Source organism: Malus sylvestris, chromosome 10 (genome assembly GCF_916048215.2).
Source record: "Malus sylvestris chromosome 10, drMalSylv7.2, whole genome shotgun sequence".
In the NCBI taxonomy this organism is placed as follows: Eukaryota; Viridiplantae; Streptophyta; class Magnoliopsida; order Rosales; family Rosaceae; genus Malus; species Malus sylvestris.
Window position 1 is genome coordinate 31482959 of NC_062269.1, and position 26138 is coordinate 31509096.

At 35.6% G+C, this 26138-nt stretch overlaps 3 protein-coding genes across 3 annotated transcripts; 1 reads left to right on the top strand and 2 right to left on the bottom strand.

The window, feature by feature from the left end:
- Window positions 1–314: 314 nt before the first annotated feature.
- On the bottom strand, window positions 315–1253 carry LOC126586234 (2-hydroxy-palmitic acid dioxygenase mpo1-like). The gene has a single exon (XM_050251013.1). The coding sequence runs from the start codon at window positions 1089–1091 to the stop codon at window positions 516–518; it is 576 nt and encodes a 191-aa protein (XP_050106970.1). The 5' UTR covers window positions 1092–1253; the 3' UTR covers window positions 315–515.
- Window positions 1254–8541: 7288 nt separating this feature from the next.
- On the top strand, window positions 8542–14453 carry LOC126586233 (polyadenylate-binding protein-interacting protein 9-like). The gene is made up of 10 exons (XM_050251012.1): window positions 8542–9325; window positions 9971–10081; window positions 10181–10225; window positions 12126–12198; window positions 12275–12387; window positions 12508–12567; window positions 12693–12740; window positions 12854–12922; window positions 13934–13995; window positions 14081–14453. The coding sequence occupies exons 1-10, from the start codon at window positions 9065–9067 to the stop codon at window positions 14133–14135; spliced, it is 897 nt and encodes a 298-aa protein (XP_050106969.1). The 5' UTR covers window positions 8542–9064; the 3' UTR covers window positions 14136–14453.
- Window positions 14454–15540: 1087 nt separating this feature from the next.
- Window positions 15541–17366, bottom strand: LOC126584461 (exopolygalacturonase-like). The gene is made up of 4 exons (XM_050248833.1): window positions 17217–17366; window positions 16731–17039; window positions 15935–16450; window positions 15541–15768 (listed from the first exon to the last, which is right to left on the bottom strand). The coding sequence occupies exons 1-4, from the start codon at window positions 17364–17366 to the stop codon at window positions 15541–15543; spliced, it is 1203 nt and encodes a 400-aa protein (XP_050104790.1).
- Between the last annotated feature and the right edge of the window lie 8772 nt (window positions 17367–26138).

Genomic DNA, 26138 nt, shown 5'->3' on the forward strand with positions numbered 1-26138 from the left:
TTATTTAGATCCAAGGTCAAGATCTAAGATGTGACAATATGCTCAAATAGAATCAAATAATAAAAATATTATCATCCAATCAAACCAGTCCAACTTAAACTGCTCCACAAAGGTCATACTTGTATGATTTAGTCATCTTGTTTTCAGTCTTTTAATAAGCATAAAAGCATAATACTTCGTCATTGCCTTGAACAATAAACAACACAAGATTCCTTTGTGCAAGTTTCATTAACTAATCAACTTGCTAGACCATTAGAAATAATCTGAAAAGCAAAGCAAACATCCCAAGAAACCAGACAATATCTGGCAAAACCTTAAAAAACTGAAACTTTCATATAAGCTAGTTGTCACAAAGAATCTTGTGACGGTCACAACAGAAAAATTTTCTCGTACAATTATATAAGTTCATAAAATTGATTGGACGAAACTATAGAGATCGAGTTGACAGAATTTAGATAAATAATAACCTAATAGTATTATTAGTACATTCATATATCTCAGACCACCTAAATTAATTAGGAGACTTTCTTTTGGTTCTTGGCCTTCCAATCTTTGATATCAGCTTCAATCTTTGCCGTAACACTTTTATGAAACCCTGGATAGGGTTCATACCCAAAAGTTGAGTGAAGTAGCTCCAGCAACACAAAGTACGGCCCCATTAGAAGTCCTTGAAGAAAGTTGTTTGAAGGGGCTCTCTTTTCAAATATCCCGTGGCCTATGACCTGTCCAGCCCAACTGCAGAACTGACCACCCAGAACAACCTTCCACGACTTAGAAAACCCTAGCTCACTGCCAAGAACACTGGCTCCAACCCAGCAGAGAATACAGATCAAAGCTGCCAAGGACCCAGCTTTCTTGTCCAATTTGATGTAATACAAACAATACGCCAACGTGAAAACAAACCCCAAATTTAATTCGAGGCCATGAACTGGGAAACTGTAGAGGGAAGGTGTGAAGTGGAAAAGAAGAACAGAAGTGAAGAACAATGGCCACACCAAGAAAGTATGTATGAAAATGTTAATTGGGTTGTTGTGATATGCTCCATGGAAGGCAAAGTTCCTTTCAAGATCAAACAATCCAGTCCTCCCCATGAGTTTTTTTTTTTTTTTAGCAGAACTGATTTTCTTTTGCTGGAAACAGGGAAGATTTTCCTGGGAAAATGAAGATTCTGTGGAAGACTTGGACTTGAAGGAAAACCAGTTGGGGGTATATATAGAAGGAAGAAGTTGATAGAATAGTAGTGTAGAAAGCAAAAGGCCAAAAGACAGTCAAGCACATTGGAATGTTTAAAGATACTGCTATTACTTACCCATTTTTACTTTTTACACATTTTTATTAGTTTTTTTATTATCAATCTTTTTTAATTCAGACGATCCATAAAATTAAGAACAAATTGTGAAAAATAAAAATAAATTGCGTAGATAGCATTAGGGGTGTGATATCCACACACCTCATTTTACTTCTCACACACCTTATTAATTTTCATTCGTCGGATCGAATGAATTGAAGAAGGTCAACGAACATAAATTATCAAGGAGTGTGTGAGAAGTAAAATGGGATGTGTGGATAGCACACCCCTAGCATTACCCTATTTAAATGCATTGCATGCGTCAATGGTCAATCAATATAATATTGTGAAATTGTTGACTTGTATTGAGTCCATTGACTCGTGTGAAATGGATCTGAACGGATTGAACTCCACGTTATTGAGATGGAATTAGCTATACTTCACAGGAAAGGATTTGATTGGGCTATGTATTAAGACAACTTTCCCTAATACCTACCATTTTGTCTCTATGGCTGGCAACCCTGCTTACACTCTTTTGATTGGGTCAGGCCATCTATTTCTGCAGAGTCATCTCGTGGACTGTGGAACTGAGGAAGCAATCCAACAAATTACTTTTATATATACAACTACACAAGAGGGAATCTTTTCTGTTTGAGCTACGAATTCATGGCACGACACTTTTGTTCAATTTAATTACGATGATTTTGTTATGAGTTATCTATCCTGTTCGACCTTCCATTTTACATCTTTTTTCTTTCACATCTTGCAATCACTTTGATATTTTTTGTGACATATTTAAAGATAATCTCTGCAAAAAATATATCAATCAAAATTGAAATCATCTTGTAATATACCTAGTTTATAGTATATAAAGAGATTATATCTTGCCAACCTTTGCTAATACAAACCAGGGGAACTTGCTAATCTTTTAGCCTCAAACCAAAACCTTCGCAGTAGCAATGCTATGCTTTTAGCATTTTACAAAATTAATTACTTTAGGCTATAAATACTAGTCTAGACTATCACAATGTTAATTGTCAAAGTTTGAAAATATGAAAATATATACAACATTCAAGTGCATGCAGAAGCTTCAGATGCCATTAATCATACGAAAAGGAATATATAATTTTTTTTTTTAAGAAAATATACAGAGGAATATGCCAATATAAGGGTGAGTAACAAATAATCTCATGCCAGTAGACCTAGTGAGCCCGTTTACCAAAACCAGTAGACCTAGTGGGTCCGCTTACCAAAAAACCTAGTGGGCCCGTTTACCAAAAAGACCTAGTTGTCCCTTTTCTGTAATTTCGGGCCTCATCCCTCTACTCCCTTCCTAATCTGATTCTCTCTTATTGCTGGGTTGGTTGGCATTCATATTGAAGTCCATCTTCAGAACATTTTTTTAAAGGAAAACTAATGAAAATGGCTTGAAAATTTTGAGTTTTAATGATAAGGACAAAATAAAAGGTAAAGTGAATAGTACCAGGATTGACTTTTTAGTGTAAAAATGTGGTTTTTCGTTAAAGTGAACAGTACCAGGTGCTTTTCGTTAAAGTTCCCTTTTTTTAAAGGATAAATTGGATTAATGGTCCACGTAGAAATAAGGTAATCAGAAGATAGCTTCTGTGTGAAAAAAATTAGTTTAAATCCTCGTGGTATAGTCCGTTAGGATTCAATCCTAAAATTAACATTTCCGTCAACTCTCCATTAACACAACACAGGTAATCAGAAGATAGCTCCCGTGATAAAGGTAAAGGTCGTACACAGTGCACAAGGCTCCCGCTTTACGCAGGGTCTGGGAGAGGTGAATGTCGGCTAGCCTTACCCCCATTTTATGGAGAGGCTGCTCCCAAGTCTCGAACCCGAGACCTACCGCTCATGGGCGAAGACACTTGCCATCGCACCAAGTGCGACCTCTAGAAGATAGCTCCCGTGATGAAAAAAATTAATTTTAAACCTTCGTAGTGAAGTCCCTTAAAATTCAAGCTCAAACTTAATATTTCCGTTATCTATCCGATAACATAAAATTTGTGTTGTGTTGAACTCAACCTTTAAAAACCTGCTTGCCACTGTCAAAAAGTTAACTCAAGCCAGAAACAGAAAGCAGGGGGAATAATTTCTTCCATCAAGATGAAATTTCATCCTTGGGCTTAGGCAAGTTCTTTCTTTTGCTTCTTCGTAGACTTTGATTTCACTCAAGAACACTAGCATTCCTTCTGTACATCCATACTTGTTGGCATATGCACACATATTTCATTTGAAATCGCTTTACCACCAAACTTTCATGAGGAAATCGGACTACTTTTCGTAACACCGGAAAATAGATTTTATAGATGTCAAATTTGGGTGCTCTTTCATTGATATAGGACTGAAAGTGAGATCTTACTTGCTGCTACTTGTACGCATGAATCGATTGGTTGTTGAGACCGTAAACGGTTTAATATCATACTGAGTTTTGTAACGGGAACAAGAATAAGTGTGACAAGGGTGGAAAGTGTTAATTTTGGGTTAACAGAGAGTTGACGGAAATGTCAATTTTGTTCTTGAATCATAACGGACTTCAGCACGATCGTTTAAAATGAATTTTTCACCAATGGGCTATCTTCTGATTAATCTATCACCACGAAGACTATTAATTTAATTTAACCTCTTTAAAAAAAATTTCTCTTTCTACACATTGCTATTTATTTTTATTTTTAATTAATTTTCGTTTGATTCAATCCAAATACTGAAAATAACAGAGACGTGTCAGGAAAAAAAAAGTGTGAAAATTACTTTCTATAAAAATAAAAATAACCACAAATGTCTGCCAGTTGTTACAAATTCAACTTATATAGTATTTAACAACAATTTGCACGTAACACTTAGTTTTGGCTTTATTTGTTTCAAAGTCCAAACACAGTGCTGAAGTGTTTCTCCCATGGAAAAACAATCACCACTGGACCATGCTAATCATACAAAACAAGCAACAAGCCTACCAATTATGATAAAATAATAAGCCGTAAGAATTAAGAAATACAGAAAATGTTAACCCCATTGCAGAAACAAGACAGAAAGGTGATTCTCGTGGTCAGCAGTTCTATTTTAAGAATTTCGGCAGCTCTCCAATTATACAGAACAAAAAATATGAAGTTTCGTACATCTGCACTCATTTTTATTTGTTTTACCAAATGATGGTAATGTAAACTGTGGGCGGTTGGTGGCTTGGGACCATGGACTTCACAAATTTGGCATCACATTGGGAAATTTTCTTCCAAGGGTCATAGTTTTTGTGATAAAAGTTTGTAGGCCAATTACATTTCGTACTCTATTGGTTGGAGTGATTTTCAAAGTAAATGAAATAGTCCCACTTTTTCATATTGCACTATGAATTTTTGGAATCGTATCAGTTTATGAATTCAAGTAATATGATGTTAGCTATTTCATTAAATTGATGATGAGCCAAATACAAAACATATTTTATGTGCGAATGTGATATGAAATATACTCATAATAGCATGGGGCAAGCTAGAAAACTAACTAAGAGGGAACCTTAAAAAATTTAAGCTCATTTTTGTGATACATAAAGCTAAGTTTTTTTTTTTTTTTTTTTAACAAAAATTAGTTACAAAATAACTAATCTTATATCCCTATTCTCTCATTTTCTTATTAACAATCAATAATCAACAATTGCTCAAGCATGCTAACAAAATATAAGCAACTCAACAAGGTTTAAACATGAGTAGGTGAGAAACAAAGTGAGACGGGGCGTGCCCTTAGGCCTCACCTCCCTCCGTACCTAATAGTAAAGCTTCGGCTTCTCTTAAGTCGAGCTTCAGGCTAAGCCTAAGAGTGTGTCATTCATATTTAGGTATCAAACTCACCATGTAAGGTGAATTAAACTTGAGATTCTACAAATAGAGAAAGATATCATTAGATTGCAATGGTAATGCCTCAAATCATTGCTTTAAATTAGAGGAATGATTTCTATACGGTCCACCTTATCTTTTGCACTTCTTAATTATGTTTGTTGATTCTGTTATGATTTATTCAATTTAATGACTACTGACTAGAAGAAAAAAGTGAGATGAGAAGGAGAATGCAATAAGCTGATTCATTAAATTTAACTCAAAACTAATTCCTCAACCATTTAGAATTAGCTTATGTTCACCCCCTAACTTCACTATATCGTCTACGAAAAGCATACACCAAGGAATATCATCTTGGATGAGTAAATGGGACATATTCAAGATGATATTCCTTGGTGTATTTTTGCAGACGATATAGTATAGATAAATGAAACTCGGGAAGGGGTAAATGCGAAGCTTAACCTTTGGAGAGAAGTGTTGGAATCTAAAGGTCTTTGCCTAAGTCGATCAAAGACAGAATATATGGAGTGCAAGTTTAGTGCAAATGGAGGGCCAAATGAGTTAAGGGTGAGCATCGGAGACCAGGAAGTACCAAAGAGCGACCGCTTTCGCTACCTAGGATCTATGTTGCAAAAGAACGGATAATTAGATGGAGACCTCAACCATGGAATACAAGTTAGATGGATGAAGTGGAAGAGTGCATCTGGTGTGTTGTGTGATCGTCGTATGCTACTGAAACTCAAGGGAAAATTTTATAGGACGACAATAAGACTGGCGATGCTGTATGGCATGGAATGTTGGGCGGTGAAATATTAACATGTACATAAAATGGGTGTAGTAGAGATGAGGATGCTTCGTTGGATGTGTGGGCACACAAGAAATGATAAGATTAGGAATAAGGATATCCAAGGTAAAGTAGGAGTAGCCGAAATTAAAGGAAAGATGAGAGAAAATCGGTTACGATGGTTTGGACATGTGCAACGAAGGCCTACTGACACTCCGGTTAGAAGATGCAACTACGAGACATAGGTCTAGAGCCGAAGGGGTAGGTAGAGGAAGACCTAGGAAGACTTTGGAAGAGACTCTAAAGACTTAGAGTACTTGGATTTAACGGAGGACATGACACAGAACTGAGTACAATGATGTTCTAGGATTCATATAGCCGATCCCACTTAGTGGAAAAAGGCTTTGTTGTTGTTATATGAAATTGGAGATTACGACCGTGCCACTACTAGCTACTGCTAGTAGAGGAATTTGAGTGATGAAGATTGCATGCGCTTAATTGACTTCTAACTAAAAGTTTATGTCATTAAGTGGGAGTGGCTCAACTTTAAGTGGGATTGAATCTAAACTGATTATATTCAATTGAAAGGCTTCATAAGTAAAACAGTTGAACATAAACAAAGAAAACACAACTTGCACCAAATAAAATATGTGTAAACTGAATTGGAAATATACAAATAAGTAAATACATAAGCAAATAAAGTTGTAGTGATCAACCCGTCAACCAATGTGTGACCGGATTACAAACAAGGCCATCGGATTGGCCTCCTGCAAGTTTGTTTCTTTGAGGAAAAGAGAGTGCCTAAAAGCGATTCTTCATGAGGCTAATAAATCGATACCACTGACGAAGTAGCAGAGCTAATCCAAGTTTGAAAGCTTTTTGGGATGAAAGGGTTCTAGTCCAAAGCCTGGAAAAGTTTTGGACAGAGAAAGGGCTTCTGATCTAAAACTGAGAAGGCTTTTCTTCTTTGAACTTGTTTTCTAATTGGTTGTTCGATTTGATTGTTTGAGTGTCCCCTTCTCCCAAATTCACCTGCAATGGGAATGGAATGCAAACAAATATATATACTAATGGATTTGGCATAAAGGTATCGCCCAAAACATGTGCCACCAGATGCAACTCAAAATATTCTAATGCAAGTTTAGCTTAATTTCACAACAATCTCATAAAATGCCATAATTTTAAACTCAAATATTGGATTAAGAAAATAGAAGAACTCTAACATTAAGAAGATATCATTGTCATTCATTGTCATGACATACAATTCAGTCTACAAAAATGAAATTTTGACCATCATGAGGGATTTAAAAAGACCAAACAGTCCATTAATTAATTGATTAGCATGTATTCCATTGGAGTATAATACCCAAAGAAACTCAAACTGACTGGCATAAAATTCCCCCACATGGTCCGTACTCTTTAATTCCAAACTAAACCTTACGATCAAAACACTCCAAACCAACCACATTGCCTAAAGGCAATACGAACCTGTTCTTTGTGGCACAACAACTTTGGAGAAGACATAAAGTAGAAAGTTATACACATTAACAATGAAATTATACTCCCAAACATAACAATACTAAAATGAACTTGATTTTAACAAAACAATATATCTTAAATTATTCTAACTTGAAAAGAAAAGACTTCAAACTCAGTTGCAAAGAAATCGAACACTTTTCTACTCAACCATCCTAAACCAAGCTATAAAAAATACATTTAATTTTTTACTGTTACTGAAACCATCTCCAACCCTTAAGTTAAAATCTAAAATTTTTAACCTAGAAATAATTTTTCTTTTTCAATAATTGTTTTTGAAATAAAATTGCTATGGATTGTCAAATAAATTTTTTATGAACATTTTAACTTATATTTAGATTCCGATAAAATTTGAAAATTTACTAAACCAACCCCACGAAACATGTATTTATAGAGTTTTTAATCGACTTTAGATTTAAATAATTTTTTAATTGTTTTAGTTGTTGGATTTAATTTGGGACCGTTAGATATTTTTTTTATCCTTGAATTTGATTATTTTGGATTACAGCCGCTGAATTTAATGTATTTAAATCTAAATTAAATAGGTTTGAATCTGGATCGTTGGTCAACCAACGGTTCAATAATTAAAATCGTCGGATTGAAAAAGAGCCCTTGGGCACGTTTTGGGTGGTCGACATTCTCGTCAGGGACATGCCCCATTTCCTATCAGCAGTCGCACATTTCATGTGTTAGGTTCGTCGCCTTGCTGCAACCTCCACTTAACCCCGGTCGGGTTAAATTTGCCCAAATTCTAAGTTTTAACTCAAAATTTATTTTAAGCCAAACCATTGAAGAATAATTGAGTTAGTTTAAAACCTAAACTTTAAATTTTAATTCAAATGTTGGAGATGGTCTAACAGTTAGACATTTCAAAAAAACGAGTTATAGTATTATCCAATTCTTTACAACAACAAAAAAAAAAAAAAAATCCTCAAGGGATAGTTGTGAATGACATGTATCTGTTACACTTAGCAGAGAGAAAGGCAGAGGCAGAGTGGAAGAGAGAGAAACAAAAAGCTTATTATTTGCTTAAGTCATCTTTCGTTAGCTTTTGCCTTCCTTGCCATTTTTAACGTCCCCATACATTTTAATACTCACACTCTTCTCTCCCCTCTCTCTCTGTGAAACCCAAAGCCGAAGTACCAAACCCAAAAACCAAAATAAAAAACCCACATAAGGAGAGAGGAAAGGGTTAAAAGCATTAGCAAAAGAAGCCAAACCCAAAAGCTAACTGTTTCCTCCTTCCAACACCTCCATCTCCATCACCACCTCAGCTCCCTGATCATTGTCCACTAAACCCAATATTCATATTCCTCTTCCAACCATTTTATTCTTTCTCAATTCTCATAATTTCCAATAAATTTTCAATCTTTTTTCGTTTTTGTTATTTTTGTTCAATTACGCTCTAAAATCTCAAGGCTCTAATAAACCCTCATTTGCAGAGGGACAACTACATACACAGAGCACAAAAGCAACAAATAAAGTTTCATTTTTTCATTTAATTCTTATAAATTTTCAATCTTTTTTATTGTAGTAGCTGTTTTTTATTTTTTATTTTTTATTTTTATTTTATTTTTTATATAAATCTCTGTGGTGGGTTTTGATTCTATGGCTGCGGTTGCTGAGATTTCCGGGGAGGCAGCCTCTGCCAAAAACTCCAACTTGGATTCAATGCCAAAACCCATGCCTGAATCCAAATCAGAATTCGATGTGCAGAAGCTGGTGGATATGTTCACCAAGCTCAACCCTTTAGCCAAAGAGTTCTTCCCTTCATCTTATTCTCACCAGCACCATTCCACTTTTGAAAACTCTTTGGCTATCAATAACAATAAGCTCTCAGCCAATGGTAATCAGGCCAACAGTCGAAGGGTACTGATCATTCTCTTTGATCTCCTTTTGTTTTGTTTTTGTGTAATTTGAATAATGGGTTGTTTTTATATTTTGTTTTTCGTATGATTGTATATTGGATTTGAACTAAATGGGGTTTTTTCTTTTTTTCTTTCTCTCTAATTGTTATAATTTGAATTGGATTTGAATTCATGATCTCGTGTTCGAGTTTTTACTTTTACGTGTTGGGAGTATACGAATTCTATGTATTTGTTTGCCCTTCTTGATTTTTAGTTTATGTTCTGTTTTTTGTACGGGCTGTGTGTTTGCGTTGGAAAATCAGCTGCACGCTCGGTTAGCAAAGTCTTTTGGGATATGTATAGCAATCACTTTTGTCATTCGACATGGAGTTCTGCTTGGTGCATTTGTTCAAGCATGATGAGAAACTCTCATCGTGATCATTACTGTTATTGTCATCGTGACCGTGATTTTTAGTCTTGTCAGCATACTGATTAATTCTTGGAATTCTTATCGACTGAGACCTTTGAAACGACTTAGTTTCTGCAAAACAAACATTGACAGTTTCTCTAGGAACTAGGAAGTTGCTTGCGATAATGCTACACATGTAATTACTATTTTCCTTCATTATATTTGGTTATAATAATTTGTACTTTTTGTGTTTCCCAGAGAACAAATAACTTTAATCAGGGGAAGAGAAGACTTAGTGGGAGAGCTTACAGAGCTGAGAGAGAAAATAGTATTAGGCGAACAGTATATGTTTCTGATATTGATCAGCAAGTAAGTGAATTATAAGATCTTGATTCCTGGATTGAGTTTTCTGTTCCTTTCTAGTTTCAAACAAATAGCTGTTATAACAACTCTCATTTTCTTGTTTAGGTTACTGAAGAGCGTCTTGCTGCCATATTTAGTAGTTGCGGACAAGTAAGTTGCATCGCTTTCCCGGATTCCAGTTTATGCCTTCTGATTTTACAAAGAGTGGTTATTTCAATAAATTTGTAAATTCAAAGCTGGAGGCTTCTGTTTTTATTTCTTTGCTTTCTCTAGAATTCTGTGGTTCAACTTAAAGAGCATGAATTCCATAACATGCTTTTTTCCTTCATAAGATAACCTATCTTCTACTTTTCCCTGAAATGAAGATATTCATTTTCTCTGCCACTACAAGTTACAACAATCATTTCTTTCTAAACAGTAAGGACTGAGATCACGTGACAAGTATTGTATTAGTGTTGGTAAATGCCATTGCCATTTTACATTTCAGAGTGTCGCCAATGTATTTTAACATTGAAACTTCTATGGGGCATCAACGAGATAATGCACCATAAGGGCTGACTGAAAATTACTTTCTATACTTTTGCCTCTGCTGTCTTGAATGTTCCAGTTTAGTCCCTGTATTTTTCTCTTTTAGACTCGTTGTTAAGTTTTTGAAATTGTCTCAGTGTGGTCTGTCCATCCAGGGTTAAATTAATGTGAATGAATCTTGTTATGCTTAACCCACTAACACATTCCGATTTCCTGCTCATTTCACTTACATTAACGATGTGAAGGGCACTGGAAGAAGATAGGGGCTGTACATAGTGACCATGTTCCCTTTATGCAGTCTATGAGTGGATGAAATTTGCAGGACAAATTGGTGCCATCAGGATTTGAGTCACATAAAGCTTCTAAGTTTTTAAAACAAATGTTATGCAGGAGAAAAGTATATAAAGTTGTTTGCTTTCATTTTCCAGTTCAATATCAGTTTCTCAGAGACAGCTTTCTATATAAACTGGGACAAAAAGGCTTCTTCTGAATGGAGATATTAATCTTGTAGATTCATTTAACATGATACTAAATCATTTATGCTTTTCCACTTTTTCCAAGGTCAAATAAACTTGTAACATTTTGTGAAGCCTTTGTGATCATATAATTTCAAATATGTCCTCTGTTCAATCTCGTCTTTTTTATAATTCTTGTGCTGAAATGAAAGTGGTTTGGGCTGATCGAGGTTGTGCTTATTATGTTTTATTATGAGGTCATGATGGATCTCTGCTGTTAATGATGGGATTTATTGAGATTGTGAATTTTTTTTTTATGTTTTCACACACTTTGGATTGCCAATAGAATTAGTTCATGCTATGTATGGAAGATTTGGGCTATGAAACACCTATAATTAGATGTGCGTATGCTGTGGCTCTGTCTGCAGCAGATACCATGGGAGACTTATACTGTAAAACACTATGTGTTGGAAATAAAAATTAATTTTTGTCATCCAGTGTTTATACAACACTCACTAATCACTTTCGTGCAGTTTTTTCACTTGTGTTCAAAATTAAACTGTAGAGATTTATTTGGTTTGACGTAGCTCAAATATGAAGACTTGACGATTATGTTAAATTTATAGACTTTGAAGGGATTCTTAAGCAAGGGGGGTTACATGAAAACAACGATAAAATGAAACGTTCTCCTGTGATTCTGCATGTGTCTTGTTTCCATCCCCAACTCAAGATTTATGAGTTTTCTAACTTCCCCGTACATTTTCTTTTGTGTTATGTTGTACATTATTCATGTTATATGATCTGGGAGAAACATAAGAAAGTGTATGCCATATGGCTTGCTTCATGAAGGCTTAACGTTTTTCCTAAAGTCTTTGCAATTAGGAACTGTTATATATGCCATAAGCATTGAAAATTGAAAGGCACGTTAAGCATTATTATTATTGTCAAATATGGAATTCACGTCTTTTGCAAGGATATTAGGTTCTAATTATGTGGTTGCTTCTTACTTAATGGTTAATACCTTAGATGGCTGACCTAAATTTTTGTTGTAATCTTTTTATTTGAAGGTTGTTGACTGCCGAATTTGTGGCGATCCGCATTCAGTGCTCCGTTTTGCCTTTGTGGAGTTTGCTGATGAGTGTAAGATTTTCTCTTGTTCTGCCTGTAAAACCTTATGATGCCTGTATTGCATGTTACATTGTAGTTTTGCTAACAGATGGTGCGAGAGCAGCTTTGAGCCTTGGTGGTACAATGCTAGGGTACTATCCTGTTAGGGTCTTACCCTCAAAAACTGCCATCCTTCCTGTGAATCCTACATTCCTCCCCAGGGTATGAACAACTCTTTAAAAAAATTGGCTTTATCCTTTGAGTGATGCGTGCACTAATGTTTTGTTAAGGTTTCACTCTCAAGATTTTTGCTTCATAAGAATTTTATGTTGTCATTTGCAGTCAGAAGATGAACGGGAAATGTGTAGCAGGACTGTATATTGTACAAATATCGATAAGAAGGTATACAATTTTGCTGTTTTACCAGAATGAAATTTTTGGTTTCCTCAGTGCATCCTTGTGTCCCAGACAATGCAAGGTAGAAGTTGAAGTGACTTGAATCCTCGGTAATTTCTGTATGTGTGCAGGTAGCTCAAGCTGAAGTCAAGAATTTCTTTGAAACAGCTTGCGGTGAGGTAGGAAGAGTTCCAAAGCATGTTATTCATAAGTTATTTATTTATTAATTCTCGGTGAATGGTGTTTGTTATTATAGTCTGACTTCAGGTTGATATTTTCTTGAAACTTTTAGGTTACTCGTTTGAGGCTTTTGGGGGATCATGTGCATTCAACTCGTATAGCTTTTGTTGAATTTGCAATGGTAAGCTTGCAACATTAAAATGGATCAAGACTAGAGTCAAAGTTTTGTTAAGATGTGTTTATTTTGGTTAGCCCTTAATTGAACTTTATGCTGAATCTACTATGTTTGATCTTTGGGGATGATTTATAAGAATTCCCATTTGCATTTGTTTTCATTACAAACCGTGTGGAAAATTGATATCTGGTCACACACGCACACACTTTAAAAATCTGTATTAAATGACTCTTTGCTGGTCCGGTCTATTTCTGAGGTTGGCTGAGTGTTTTTGATGTCACTATGTTTTTGTGTGCCCAAATGTATCAAAAATAAATGACATGGGAAATGTTTATTGCATTCCAAAGGTAACTTCATGAGCAGCTTTTGTATTCGTGCATTGGGAAGGTCCCTTTGGGGTGAAAGTATCACTTACTATTATATTTAAGGGTTTTCTTTTTAGTTTTTATATTTGATTTTAGCTTTTACTTTTTGAAAGTTTTCCTAGGCTCTACTGCATACACTTTGGTATATAGCTTTGAATTTAGGAATACTGATCCTACCGTGTTATCTGCATAACTAATGAAGATACATGTAGCAAACGTCTGAATTGTTTCTCTGAGAAAAGCTCCTGTTCCTTCTACGGAGGTTTTTGTCATACCATCAGTTAGGATGAATTCTATAGGAATCTATATGTCATACCTTCAGTCAATAGTCTCATTTCGGGTAAAGATGTACACAGATATTTGTTTTTAAACTCGGAAGTATTGTTCCAAGTAAAGTGGAACTCTGCACATTAGTTTGTTTTGGAATGATATGAGCTATATCCTTTATGTCGTCACAATGTGTTTTTATGGTGCTGGACTTGACACCTCTGTCACAGTTCTTTTAGTTTGGACACTCGTGCGCCGTTCCATTCTTTTTCAATGTGATCATTCGACTTTAGAGTTTCCTCATAATTTTTTACTGTAATTCCCCAACACAAAGGATCTTTGTCATGGAAGCTCTATTGGCTTACTCTCTTGTTTCGATGAACAGGCAGAAAGTGCTATACTTGCGCTGAATTGCAGTGGAATGGTGTTGGGAACACAACCCATCAGGTGTGGTCTCTGATCCCATGAGGTTTATCATAATTATTCAAATGATTCGATGTTCTAATATCTTGCATATATCGTAACCCTGTAGGGTAAGTCCTTCAAAGACACCTGTGAGGCCACGCGTTACCCGTCCATTGCATTAACCAATAGCACAGGAAAAGATCCGTGGATGGAGCTTGGAGGGCTTGACAAGTCTGAGGAACTTTGTTGTTTTAATCATCTATTCCTTTCAGTATTTCCATCTTTTCCGTCGCAGTTTACCCTGCTTCAGTTGAAGTTTTAAAAGATGGTTTGGATCTTGGGAATCGTAGGTTTAACCTCGTTCATTTTAAAGTTCAAGTTCAAGTTCAGTTCAGTTCGGTTATGGTTGAGCGTATGTCCTTTCTCACACCGTGCACGCACTCTGAAAGCTTAAATACCAATTTGTATTTTCTGAATAAATGGTGCAGTGTTGCAGTTTACCAATGCTCTAGTTAAGTTCTGATATGATCTAGTTCTGGGAGGGTTAAAACACCAGGCGACTAAGAAACCCAGCAACAAACTTTGCACCAAGGAACAAGAATATATATTTACTTGTCTGTCTTTATGAGATGTTAGTGTGTAGTAGGAATCATCGATGACGGATTACGGTAGGAATGGCTCCAAGTTCATTTTATGCATAGGTTTGGGTTGTCTAGTAAAATGGCAACAGATGAGTAGTGTCTACCATCACTACCACCATTACCATCGTCCCCGCCTGTCTTCCACCTCCATTGCCACTACCGCCACCTCCAATGGCCCCTCCCCTAAAGTAGAATATTATAGTATTAAAACAAACTTGATGACCAATTGAGGATGGTAAAGCCGCGTCTAATTGGCCATTTATGTCACGTTTGGTTCTAGATTGGATTGAATTAACAACTCATTCGATTTAATCAAAGTATGCTCAAGAAACAAATGAAGTCACACTTCTAAGTTTTGTCTAAGTTGGAAGGAGACGTTTTGACGTATTAGTTATATGGTGTTCACATCCTATTGTTTTATGGGTATCAGAAAGCATAAGTTTCCTTCATGAATAATTTGTCTTATTCCTTCAACTTGTACAAAATTTGAACAAAATGCTACTTTTATCACATTTCCTATACCACATTGGTAACATCTCTCTAATACATATAAGACCCACGTGTTGGTGGGCCCTATATCTACTAGAGAGATGGTATAAATGTGATATGAAAAATGTGGTAAGTGCAGCATTACTCAAATTTAAAAGTTAGCCCCTATTTGTTTCTCCAAGGAAATTTTATGAATTATGTAATCCAATTCAATTCTAGACACCAAACATACCCTTAAGAAGCAAGGGGGTTCTAGTTCAACTAGTAAGAGTCCTTGCATTCTGAATTTTATGTTTGATTCCCCTTCTTTCAATGTACATCTGTGAAAATAACACGCATGTTTGAATCTCGTGAATGAAGAGTTCGATGCCAATTTATTCCCCATCCCTAAGCATAAAGCTGATGGGGTTGTGAGCCATCTAAGACTTGAAATCATAAAGCTAATTCTTAGCTACAACTATAAACAAGATGGAGGGCTTTGTGAGCCATAAGAGGAGCCTTTGGCATAATTGCATAAGGAACGCAAACGTCCTCTGGGATTAGAATAGGACATCTTGATGCTGTCCAGCAGTACATTCTTGCATGGCCAGTTTTTGCTGCATCGGAGACTGACGGCTACTTCCGACGATGAACTTCCCCATATGTTTTTGTACGTAACGTCGCTGATTTGCACATTCGAAGAAGTCTGCACACAAGGAAGGAAAAAAAACCTTGTTTAATTAAGTTCAAATTTCTTTGGTCGAATACTTGCAGTCTAAATCAAGCGAGTAAGATATGAATCATGTATACATTATATTAGGCCATGCAAAGAGAGTCCTATGAAGCTAGCAAATAGGTCACGTATAATATACCTGTTGATTGCAAGGAGGGTTGGGGCAATATTCTTGATCGATGGTGATAGGATTCAGAACGTCATCCAAGAAAATGTCTTGGAATGTAAAATTTGAAGCCTTGCTGGTATAAGGAGAAGCCCAAGTTTTGATCCTCACACCATTATCCGTCCCCATAAAGGTGCAGTTTTTCACAATCACTCCGACCACATCGTCTTCTTTGTCATTCCCTCCTAGGCTTCCGATGCTGATTCCATGCCCGGGACCGCACACAACTTTAGAAATGTGGATTTTCCTACTTCCGTGCAACATCGCGACACAGTCATCGCCCGTGGCGATCGTAGAGCGTGCGATTCTGATTCGGTATGAGCTTCCAATCTTAATGCCATCGGTATTCGGACTGTCAGCCGGAGCTGAGATTTTGATTTTCCTAAAGTCCATATTGTGGCATCCGAAAATTTTGAAATGTGCATTTTTGCTGTCGTATGATCTTATGTATTCGATTCTTGCGTTTGTGATGAAGTCAAAACTCATTGACTGATATGATATTTCACGGGACAGAACAAGATGTTAAATTGCGATCACTAGTGGAATAATTAACAACACAAATACTATGTATTTAGAGCATATTTTAGGGATGTAGCAAAATTTTAGGACATCTGCGTACTACTTTAATGGCTTACGTGACAATTTGCCCTTAATATTTGCCTCGGTAAAATTTAAAAATTAGTGGCTCGAAAGAATAAGACAATTGGTCAGGCAAATGCCTAACATTTCCATTAAAAAAACGAGAGAGAGAGAAGTATCAAGAACTTACAATAGGAAGAGCCTGGCATTGTGGATTGGTTTTGCAGTTGTTAAGATGCCAAGCCGAGGCTCCTTGGCCGTCCAAGGTACCGCCTCCGGTCACTGTCAACTGATCGATGTACCGGAAGTTTATCCAACTGTGAGCACTAAATGTTGCTGGATTAGTCGTAGCCCTCAAAGTACCCTTAATCAGAAAGGCAATCGGACCATTGCATGGACCTGAGAATATCACTGGATACAACTTGAATGTTCCTCTGGGAACCAAAACCCTTGCCGTTCCTTTCCATTGACATGCTTCTTTCCATGCATCCAGAAATGCCTAAATGCATGTATTCACCGAAAGTTCTAATTAGTACTTATAAACATAATTATGCACAAAGTAAAATAGAAGATGAGGCGACATTAGCTCCTCAAGGTAGGACGGACAAAGGCAAAGAGTACACTCTCTGCTACCCAAGAGTCGTACAGTATAAATAAAAATTTGCGAGAGCCATACCTGGCTGTTATCAGTTTTTCCATCATCAACAGCCCCATATTTCCTCACGTCGAAATACTTGGCTTGATCACGACCTTCTGTTTCCCATACCAACAAGAAGAATAACAAGAAGACCCTACCTACAGAATATATGATCGAACCCATATCCATATCTATCTGTTTCTTCTTATTTTTTTGGGTTCTTAGTCTCTATCTTTCTCCAATGTTTTGGCTTCTTGCAACCCTTCTTGTATATAAAAATAAAAGTAAATGGTTCATCGTAGGGATGAAGCGATTAAAAGATTTGTTTCCCCTTAATATGATGATTTCTGTTCATGGTACGGTCCTTATTTTTGGCATTTAATTAGTTTGAATTTTTTTTTCTATTTAGAGTTACGTTTGACTATTTCATTCTTTTTTTTTTAAATATCTAAAGGAGAAGGATGATTAAGTATGTAATCGGATAAAGATATGGGTAATTCTAACATTTTAAAGAATATCATTTCTTTCTATAAAATATAATATCATTTCGTACAACATAATTAAACTAAATCTGACAATATTTTAGATAAAAATAGTAATAGAAAATATATGGTCGTAACAATGTGATTAAAAGATCTTCATAATCATGTAACTAAAAATATATTAGAAAATAAAAACATAAATTTATAGGGGTAAAGATGTAAACAAATCGCAAACCCTTTGACTCCATGGTAGATCAAAGTCAAAATTTGACATCCAGTTAGATAATTTTAAAACTATGTGCATGGTTACGCCTATACACATAGTCTCAGAAAAAAAAAATGAATGGAAACTCTCTTAATTGTTTTTATGAAATTTTGGATTATATACTCTTTTTTTTGTTCGATAATCTACCTTATTGTGTTACCAACAAAGTATATAGTCTCATTAGCGATGTTTTTTGTTTTTGGGAAAACTTTCAAAAATCCCCTCTTCCATCAAATAAAAAAATTTGTGACCCGAAATAATATAAAAATACTCTTGTTGGTGTACATGGCCCTAGCTAACTATAAGTTTCTTCATAATATAAATTAACTTCCGTACCCTTAAACATAAAATGTCGAACTTGAAAATTAACGAGTGTTGTTATAGATAATTACTAGAATACCTAGGAGAAAGATCAGCAGAGAAGATTACATTATGATGTAGAGTAATTACTTGCGGGTCAATTCTTGTGATAAAGATATGTTCGAAGCTTTAGCTAGGATATTATTGTAATTTTCTTTTCTTTTTTTAGTGAAGTAAGTTTTTATATTTGCTATTTTAATTTGTACTAACATCGTCGATGTTAAAAAATGGTTAAAGAATTGTAGAGTGTTCTCATCACTGATTTTAGAATTTACAAAATATATAAGAGATCATTAACTTAAACAAGTAACCATAGAAAACACGTAGTTGGTGAGGCATGATTCTTCTCCGATCGATGTGGGGGCGAGGTCCAGTCATAGACTTCATGATGTGGGAAAATTTCTTCTTGTTTTCATCTTATGTGGGATTCTTCCGATGCAGATATGCTACAAACAACATCATACCTCATATCTCAAATCTCAAATTGTGAAAATTCTATCCTTGAACCTGATGTTTTATGTTTAATTATCTCCTCATTCAACATCACTTTTATCCAAATCCAGCTTTTAAAATTTTCCATTTTTTGAGGATTTGGATCTTTTGCTTGATTTTATGATGTTGATCATGTGCTAACAGTAGTATTTTTGTTCTTGATGAGGATAACCCCAAGCATTGGCTTTAATTGGAGATGCTTGAATTAGTATTATATGTAATTGATGAAATAATATACCTCCGCTCCGATATAGTGTATGCTTGGGAAAATCCTCACGAAAAGATCTAAAGTTTCTTTTTGGAGGCTTCTTCTTGTCTTCTCGAACAATTTGTTGAATTTCATGGTTAGAGGAATAAGGATTGCAGTTGTACGAGTTGAAAACTTAAGTTAATGCATTACCAAATGCAAATGAACGAGTCTATATATAGATTTTCATGGAACTCTTCAAGTAATCGTGGTATCCAACCTACTCTATATCTACTCCTTTATCTCGATAGAGAAGTGACAAAGTCTGGCATTCTTTTCAAGCAATGTTTTCGTTTCCTGACATTCTTTTCAGATGACGCTTTATCGTAGTGGTAAAATACAATTATGTCTATGTGGGGTGAGAAAAACTTGTGTGGAAGAACTTTGCCGAGTAGCATTGTAATCCAATCAAAACTTGTCACGTGGCAAGTCTTAAATATAATATTTCATATTTAAAATTTTCATAATTATTTTTCCTACTAACTAATATACACCTTGAGGTTAATGTAATGATTCTTTCTTTTTTTCCCCTTCTTTTCCCCCTTTTTTATTCTTGCCAAATTTTCCCTCCAGTACGTTTATGTTTTTTCGTAGGAGTCTTCACTTTCTTCTCTCTCTCACATTTCTACCATCATGTTAAAGATGGACAATCAAGTTGTCATATGTAATAGATTGCACTTGTGAAAGTGAGAGGGTGAACCATATTTATGCATTGTAGAAATAGATGTATTTCAACCAAGGTTCTAAAAGATGTTATGCACTAGTCATCAGTCGTCTGGGGCTTAGTACCTAAGTGGCTAAGCTGAGCCTAGGCGGGGGCTTATGCGGAATAGGCGGATTAAAATAAATTTATTACATATCGCATAAATAAGTGTCTATCTATACTTAAATACATAATTATATTAGGATATATAAATTACAAAATAAAATTACATATAGATTCTAAAGTATTAGAACATATTAAAAACATGGGGAACAAACATATAATAAGTGTTCATACAAGTATTCAATAATTCTCTAACAATTTATTAAAAAAAAAATGTGAAATGAAAGTTGTTGATTTTCTGTCTAAGTGAGAGTCACGACCTAGGCGGGCGCCTAAGTGAGCTAGGCGCTCTTTCTTAATTTTCAAACACCTTGGAATTAATCGGACGGTGGCCAGTTGCCTAACGCCTAGGCAAAGCCTAAGTAGCGTTAGGCATGAATTTTTAGAAAAGTGATTTCAACCAAAACAAAGTGACAGATAACAAATAAATCATGAAAAAATGAACTCCATAATCTGGACTGAGTCTGTTCGTTGTTTGCAACAAAAAATTCTAATACTTGTAGGAGAAATAAACACACAAATTACAACCCAAAAATATATAGAACAGGACGAGCTTAGCATGACATACTGGGAAGTGATGTGTTGGGCAATGAAATGTTGCTCATAACTAAAAAAAAAATGTACAAACAAACTTTTGTAAAAATGAAGTATGTGTTGGATTTTTCTTTTATTTTTAATTTTTTAATTTTTTAGGATAGTTGGAGAAGATGGCTTAATTGTTTTTTCCCCATATTCTTATGAAGAAAGGAAACACAGAGTGGGGAAGAGACCACATACTGTGAAGAAAATTTAGCGAAAAAAAAGATAGAGAGAGAGGAAAAGAGGAAAAAAATGATAAAAGGAACATAAGTTATGTAAAAAATGAAGCATGTGTTAGAATACAGGGTACTTCTCGCTTTAATCCCTAGAAGTATCGTGGTTTTCAAACTTTCATACATCAAGTTTTTTTTCATCTTAGTGTCATACCTAAAGTGAGAACTATGAGACACTTTCACACATTCATTAAGTTTTCTGTTAGAACCTTCGTTCATGGCGGCCACATAGACCATGATTAGACACCGCGCGTCAATCTGACCTCACGTGGACATTAAAAAATTAAAAGCTAAAAAAATTAAAAATAAAAAAAACTAAGCCTAATGCCCTTGGTTCTCCCTCCCCAAACCCCTTCTTTGTCTCCCCCAACCTCATTTCGTTTCCCTTTCACAATTACCCATAGGCCATAACTCTCTGCCTCCCATTACTTCTCTATGTTGCTCCTCCATTCTTTCAAGCCAAGAAGCTCAAATTTTGGTGCATTGATTCGACCCAGAAGCCAAAACACTTTATAAATCTTGGATCTTTGGTTGTTCCTAAATCCTGAGCCTTCACTAAGACAAACCTAGAAGCCAAAATGTTATCAATTTGTGCAAATGTGGCGGGTTCGATCCCTGTGGGAAATATGTCTAAAGCTAATCATGAGATGATACTTTATTGAAATTTCACATGTAAAATTAAGCTAATTTAATTTAAAGACAAATATTATGTTTAAAGCTGTCTCATAAAATGATATACGCTAGGACAATAAGTCCAGTGAATATGTAACTAAGAGAATGTAATCTAAAGAAGTTAAATTCATGAGACCTTTCTTTTTCATATGCCCTGAACATTCCTGATTATAGGATTTTCAATTGGGCATTGACAATCCCGATGGATCAGTACATATTATGTCGTTCCTTTGGAGTGTGACTGGTCTCGAGTCATTGATGTGAATGACACCAAGACAAGTATGTATGTGCACAATAGAGAGTGAGTTCACTAAACGCGATCAACTAAGAGTTCTCAAAGCAACTCCACCGTTGTTTATTGATTTGGGGATAGGCGACCCAATTCACTCTCCCCCCTCCCTAATACACTCCAGCCTACTAGGGCAATTGGACCCAAGGCAAGCTCAATGAAGAAGTCAAACAATAATCGCCTAGCCCAATGGGCCTATGTGACGCAAGGCTGACATCATCATGACGTTAGCCATAATTAAAATTATTGAAAAATTATAGAAATTATTAAAAATTGTAAAAAAAATTAATTAAAATTACAAAAATTTATAATTTCTCTCTATAAATATGTAACCATGTTCTTCCACTTTACATTATATTTCAATATTTTAGAATACTTTTAGCTAATCCTTTTATTATTATCCGAAATTAAAATAAAGTATCTTTTATTATTTTATAAAGTAAAAAATACTAATATTTTAATATGGGCTATTCAATGTAGGAGTGAAGATACACTTGGGTAGTCATTGTTCATTGCAGGCAGTTACTGTTCATTTAAGGGGATTGAGTTGCCTATTGCCCAAGGGGCCTTCCTACATTGGAAGTACTCTTATACTCATGTCATATGAGAACTCATAGTTGGGATAATGCAAAATAGTTATTTGGTCTGACACACCATGGTTGTCTGGTGGTTAGGTCCTTAGTCTTTGGCGCTACTAAAGGCTTCCATTTGAGGGGTGTCCACGACATAGTTGGGTTTAAGCTACTTAGTCATGTGGGCGTGTGATTGTACAACAAAGGATCTCTAACCTTCAAACTATTGAGGGAGAATACTCCATAATAAGATTAAGAATATCTGATCGGAGTATGAATGAGATTTAGGAGGTTGTTCCAAATCACATCTAAGGTAATCATATAGACAACAAAATCACATTGGATAGTAGACATGAATAAACTATCAACCAAATAATATGATCAAGAGTATTGATTTAGAGAAGAAATGTGTTGCATTGTTCCAAACTGAATAGGTTTTACAACCTTTTATAATTAGCTTGGATAATCATAACATATTGGCATGTGTCACTCATAGTTTGTGGAAGCCCTGAAGATGACTAATCACAAAAAGGAGAATTGAAAGTAAATTTCAATTCACAATCGATTAGTAAGAGTTTTAATCGCAATCTGCCTCGCTCAAACCTAATGAATCACACACTGTGAAGATATAACGGAGTTGAGTAAAGACAATTGAATTATCTAATTATTTTTTACTAGGAATGATTAATATGTTAATTAATCAACGAATAAGTTTGTGTTAAAACTTGGGTCAGTTTGGGCCTCGAGGCCAAATGGGCATTGAATGGTCAAGCCCATTAGTTTAAGTTATACGACAACTTATAGGGCACAAGGCCCTCTAACAAGCTTAGGCTGCCCATAGAGAGATAATGAGGACTTTTGGTCCAATTCACTCACAAAAGTTGATGAGTATAAAAGAAGCATTATAGTCTCATCTCTCATTATGGTTTATTAAAGGAAAGAAGAGATAGCACAAGTTCTCTCTTTCTCTTAAGAAACCGGACACCATGAGAGGAAATAGCTAGCAATCTCTTCCTCCCATATGTGTTGGTGTCGAAAGTTAGAACCCCTCTACTTTGGGGCCTTTTAGAGAATCCCTTCAAGCATCCAAATCCATGAATCCAAGGAGACAAAGTGATGAAGATGAAGGCTAAGGAGTTCAACCTAAGATAGGAATGAAGGTCCTCACCTTGGATGATTACCCTTTCTTTATGCAAAGAGGAACTTCAAAAGGTATAAAAAAAATCTCAACTCTCTTTGTGATTTGAGTTGAGCCTTTGGTAACCAAATTACTAGGCTTTGAATTTCATGGTTTAAGTTTTATTTTTTAGTGCATACAAGCATGCTTTCGTCATTTAATTGTTAAAATGCATGTAATATGTTGCTCCATAAACTTAGTATATATATATATATATATATATATATATATATATATATAAAATTCCTTCAATCCCTATTGATCCCCCTCCCCCAATTAATAAATTAACCTGTTAACGCTATCGTTTGAAAAAAAAAATTGTTATATGACAAACGAAATGATTTTTTTTTCTTTCTTTAAAGATAGCAAAGAAAATCAAACACTCACCTTATTTTATCACCATTGGCTGCAAATCACACGTATTAACCAAATCCTAATAAAATTAATATCAATTAATATAGACTATTTTCATCGATACATTTACAACAGGCGAACACCTTCAAAACAAATAGGTTAACTACAATTAGATATCGAACTTATCACAAACATATATCGTTCTTATATACGTCGAACTTGTGACATCATTTCACCAAATGAAGTCTAATGACAACTATCCTATTAAACCAAAGGCTGGCTGATTAATTGTGTTAGACGTAATCAATTATTTCAAATAAACCCTGAGTTGTTGTTTGACTTAACTATTCATGACACCTGATGAAGTTCATCAAAACTATTTTATACATTAGCGTTCTTCACAGCACTTGGTTGTGGTTTCTTTGGAAGGTGTGTAGAGTTTTTACTCGGGTGTACACACCACCACCTTCTATTTGCTTGCCTTCATTAGCATTGTCGTCGGTGGGTTCTCCACTAGCTTCTTTCGTATTCTGGTTGCGATCGGCACGGGGGTTGTTGTAGGTTGTTGGAGCCAGCTTCTTCTTCATTTCTAGGAGGTGGATGCTTGACGGCAGTACGGGGCGTTGGTTTGCGCTGGTGATGATGCTCTGTGAAGGCGGCGACAGCGTCTGTAGAAAGCTAGGGTGCTTTGTTTGTGCTGTGTTAGTTTTTGGGCTCCAACTCGTGTGTTGGGCCTTATGTTGTGTATCTTTGGGTACTTTTGTTTTTTGTTGTGTTTTACTTATTTTGGACCACTTGTATTTAGTTGTTTGTTGGTAATAAATCTCGCACCCTTTTTCCAAAAAAAAAAGGATAAAAATATAATCTAATTTCCTCACGTATAGTCCTGTTTCCTTATTGTACAAATTCTAGATATATTATTAAGCCTCAATAATGACGGGTGGAAAAAGGATAAGGATTCTCTCCGGATCCTCTTTGTGAGAATTCGGGAATCAATCAATCGTGTTCGTTCATCATACATCATGCGATCAGTTTTCGTTAGGTACTATTTATATTTAATTTAAAATTTAAAATGATTTCTAACTGCACGATGTACGATGAACGGACACGATGAATTGATCCTTCAAATCCCCACAAAGAGGATCCGGAGAGGATCCTATTCCCTAGAAAAAGTGCAAATTAGACTATCTCTAAATCAGATGTCAAATTTTTAGTGGAATGTCATTCAATCAAATTTGAGATTAACATATGAAATTTCTGCTACCAAATTTGACATATGAGAAAAGGTGTTGTCAAATTTTTTTTTAAATTATTTATTTTAATGATTTCTTTTTGAAAGTGGGTTTTACAAATATCATTTATAATAAGAAAACATATTAGTTGGAGGAGGAGAAAATCTAACATTGTCATGTTAACCATCAAATTAACATTTGATATTTATCTTTTAACACTTTCCATTGAAAATGCTCTTATATGGTTAAAGTATAGAGTATGTCAATGTGCGTGTGGCTTCAACTTTGGAGGGTACTAGGTGGAGGTTCCCACATATAAGTACTTTGTCAATGGAAGAAAATAGGGAACTTTATCGAAAAGTTCCCGGTACTATTCACTTTAAAGAAAAATTCTAAGTTTTATAAATTTAAAAAGGTGATTTTATGAAAATGCCCTTAGAGGCGAGGATGTTTAACTTTCGTTGACCGTTCGAGGTCACAATTAATGTTTCTGAATAGATCTTGAAGCTACGAACGCAAGCGAAAGTTGTTTGCGAGTCTGGATTATAATTGTATAGTTATGGACGTTTGAAATTTTTTACTCAAATTTTAGTTTATAAACTAATTAAACTCCCACCATGTGGGAATTGTAACCAATCAAATTAAAGAGGGAAGGACCAATCATAAATTAGAGGAGATAGAGATAGCCATTTAGGAAAGGGGAGAGAAAGCTCTCAGCCTTCTCTTCCCATCTACCCATCCTCGCGACCTCCCATTTTCCGTCATCGATTCCGGCCAACTCCGATGAAATTTTTCAACGCCACCACCACCTTCTTGAAGCTCTCACTCCCCTTTACAAAACTCAACCAAGAACCACCTTGATTAACCTCTGTATATGGCGATGTGAGGCCACACAACCCGATGGAAACCAATGGTGCTTCAGCCACCCTTTTCATTTTTCTGGTGAATCGGCAAAGCGATGGCCGACACCACCACTTGGGTTTTGTAGCCCATCATCCCAGGAGTAAATCCCGACCAGCCTTGACCCTGTTGGACCACCGTAGGTGACAAATCAACGTCGAGAATCTTTAGGCACCCACCGGCTTTATCGACGAAGTTGACCATCTTCCGTCCACTCTTGGATTTGTGGTCGACAAAAGTGGATTTCTAGAAGCATAATATGGATCTTTGGAAGTTATGGA

What these genes read in the sequence shown, in the direction of transcription:
- LOC126586234 (XM_050251013.1), bottom strand. Translation starts at nt 1,091, where the DNA reads ATGGGGAGGACTGGATTGTTTGATCTTGAAAGGAACTTTGCCTTCCAT.
- LOC126586233 (XM_050251012.1), top strand. Translation starts at nt 9,065, where the DNA reads ATGGCTGCGGTTGCTGAGATTTCCGGGGAGGCAGCCTCTGCCAAAAAC. An exon ending in TTTCTGATATTGATCAGCAA is followed by an intron (nt 10,082 to 10,180) that starts GTAAGTGAATTA and finishes TTTCTTGTTTAG; the next exon opens with GTTACTGAAGAGCGTCTTGC. An exon ending in TATTTAGTAGTTGCGGACAA is followed by an intron (nt 10,226 to 12,125) that starts GTAAGTTGCATC and finishes TTTTATTTGAAG; the next exon opens with GTTGTTGACTGCCGAATTTG.
- LOC126584461 (XM_050248833.1), bottom strand. Translation starts at nt 17,366, where the DNA reads ATGGATATGGGTTCGATCATATATTCTGTAGGTAGGGTCTTCTTGTTA. An exon ending in GAAAAACTGATAACAGCCAG is followed by an intron (nt 17,040 to 17,216) that starts GTATGGCTCTCG and finishes ACATGCATTTAG; the next exon opens with GCATTTCTGGATGCATGGAA. An exon ending in ACCCTCCTTGCAATCAACAG is followed by an intron (nt 15,769 to 15,934) that starts GTATATTATACG and finishes CCTTGTGTGCAG; the next exon opens with ACTTCTTCGAATGTGCAAAT.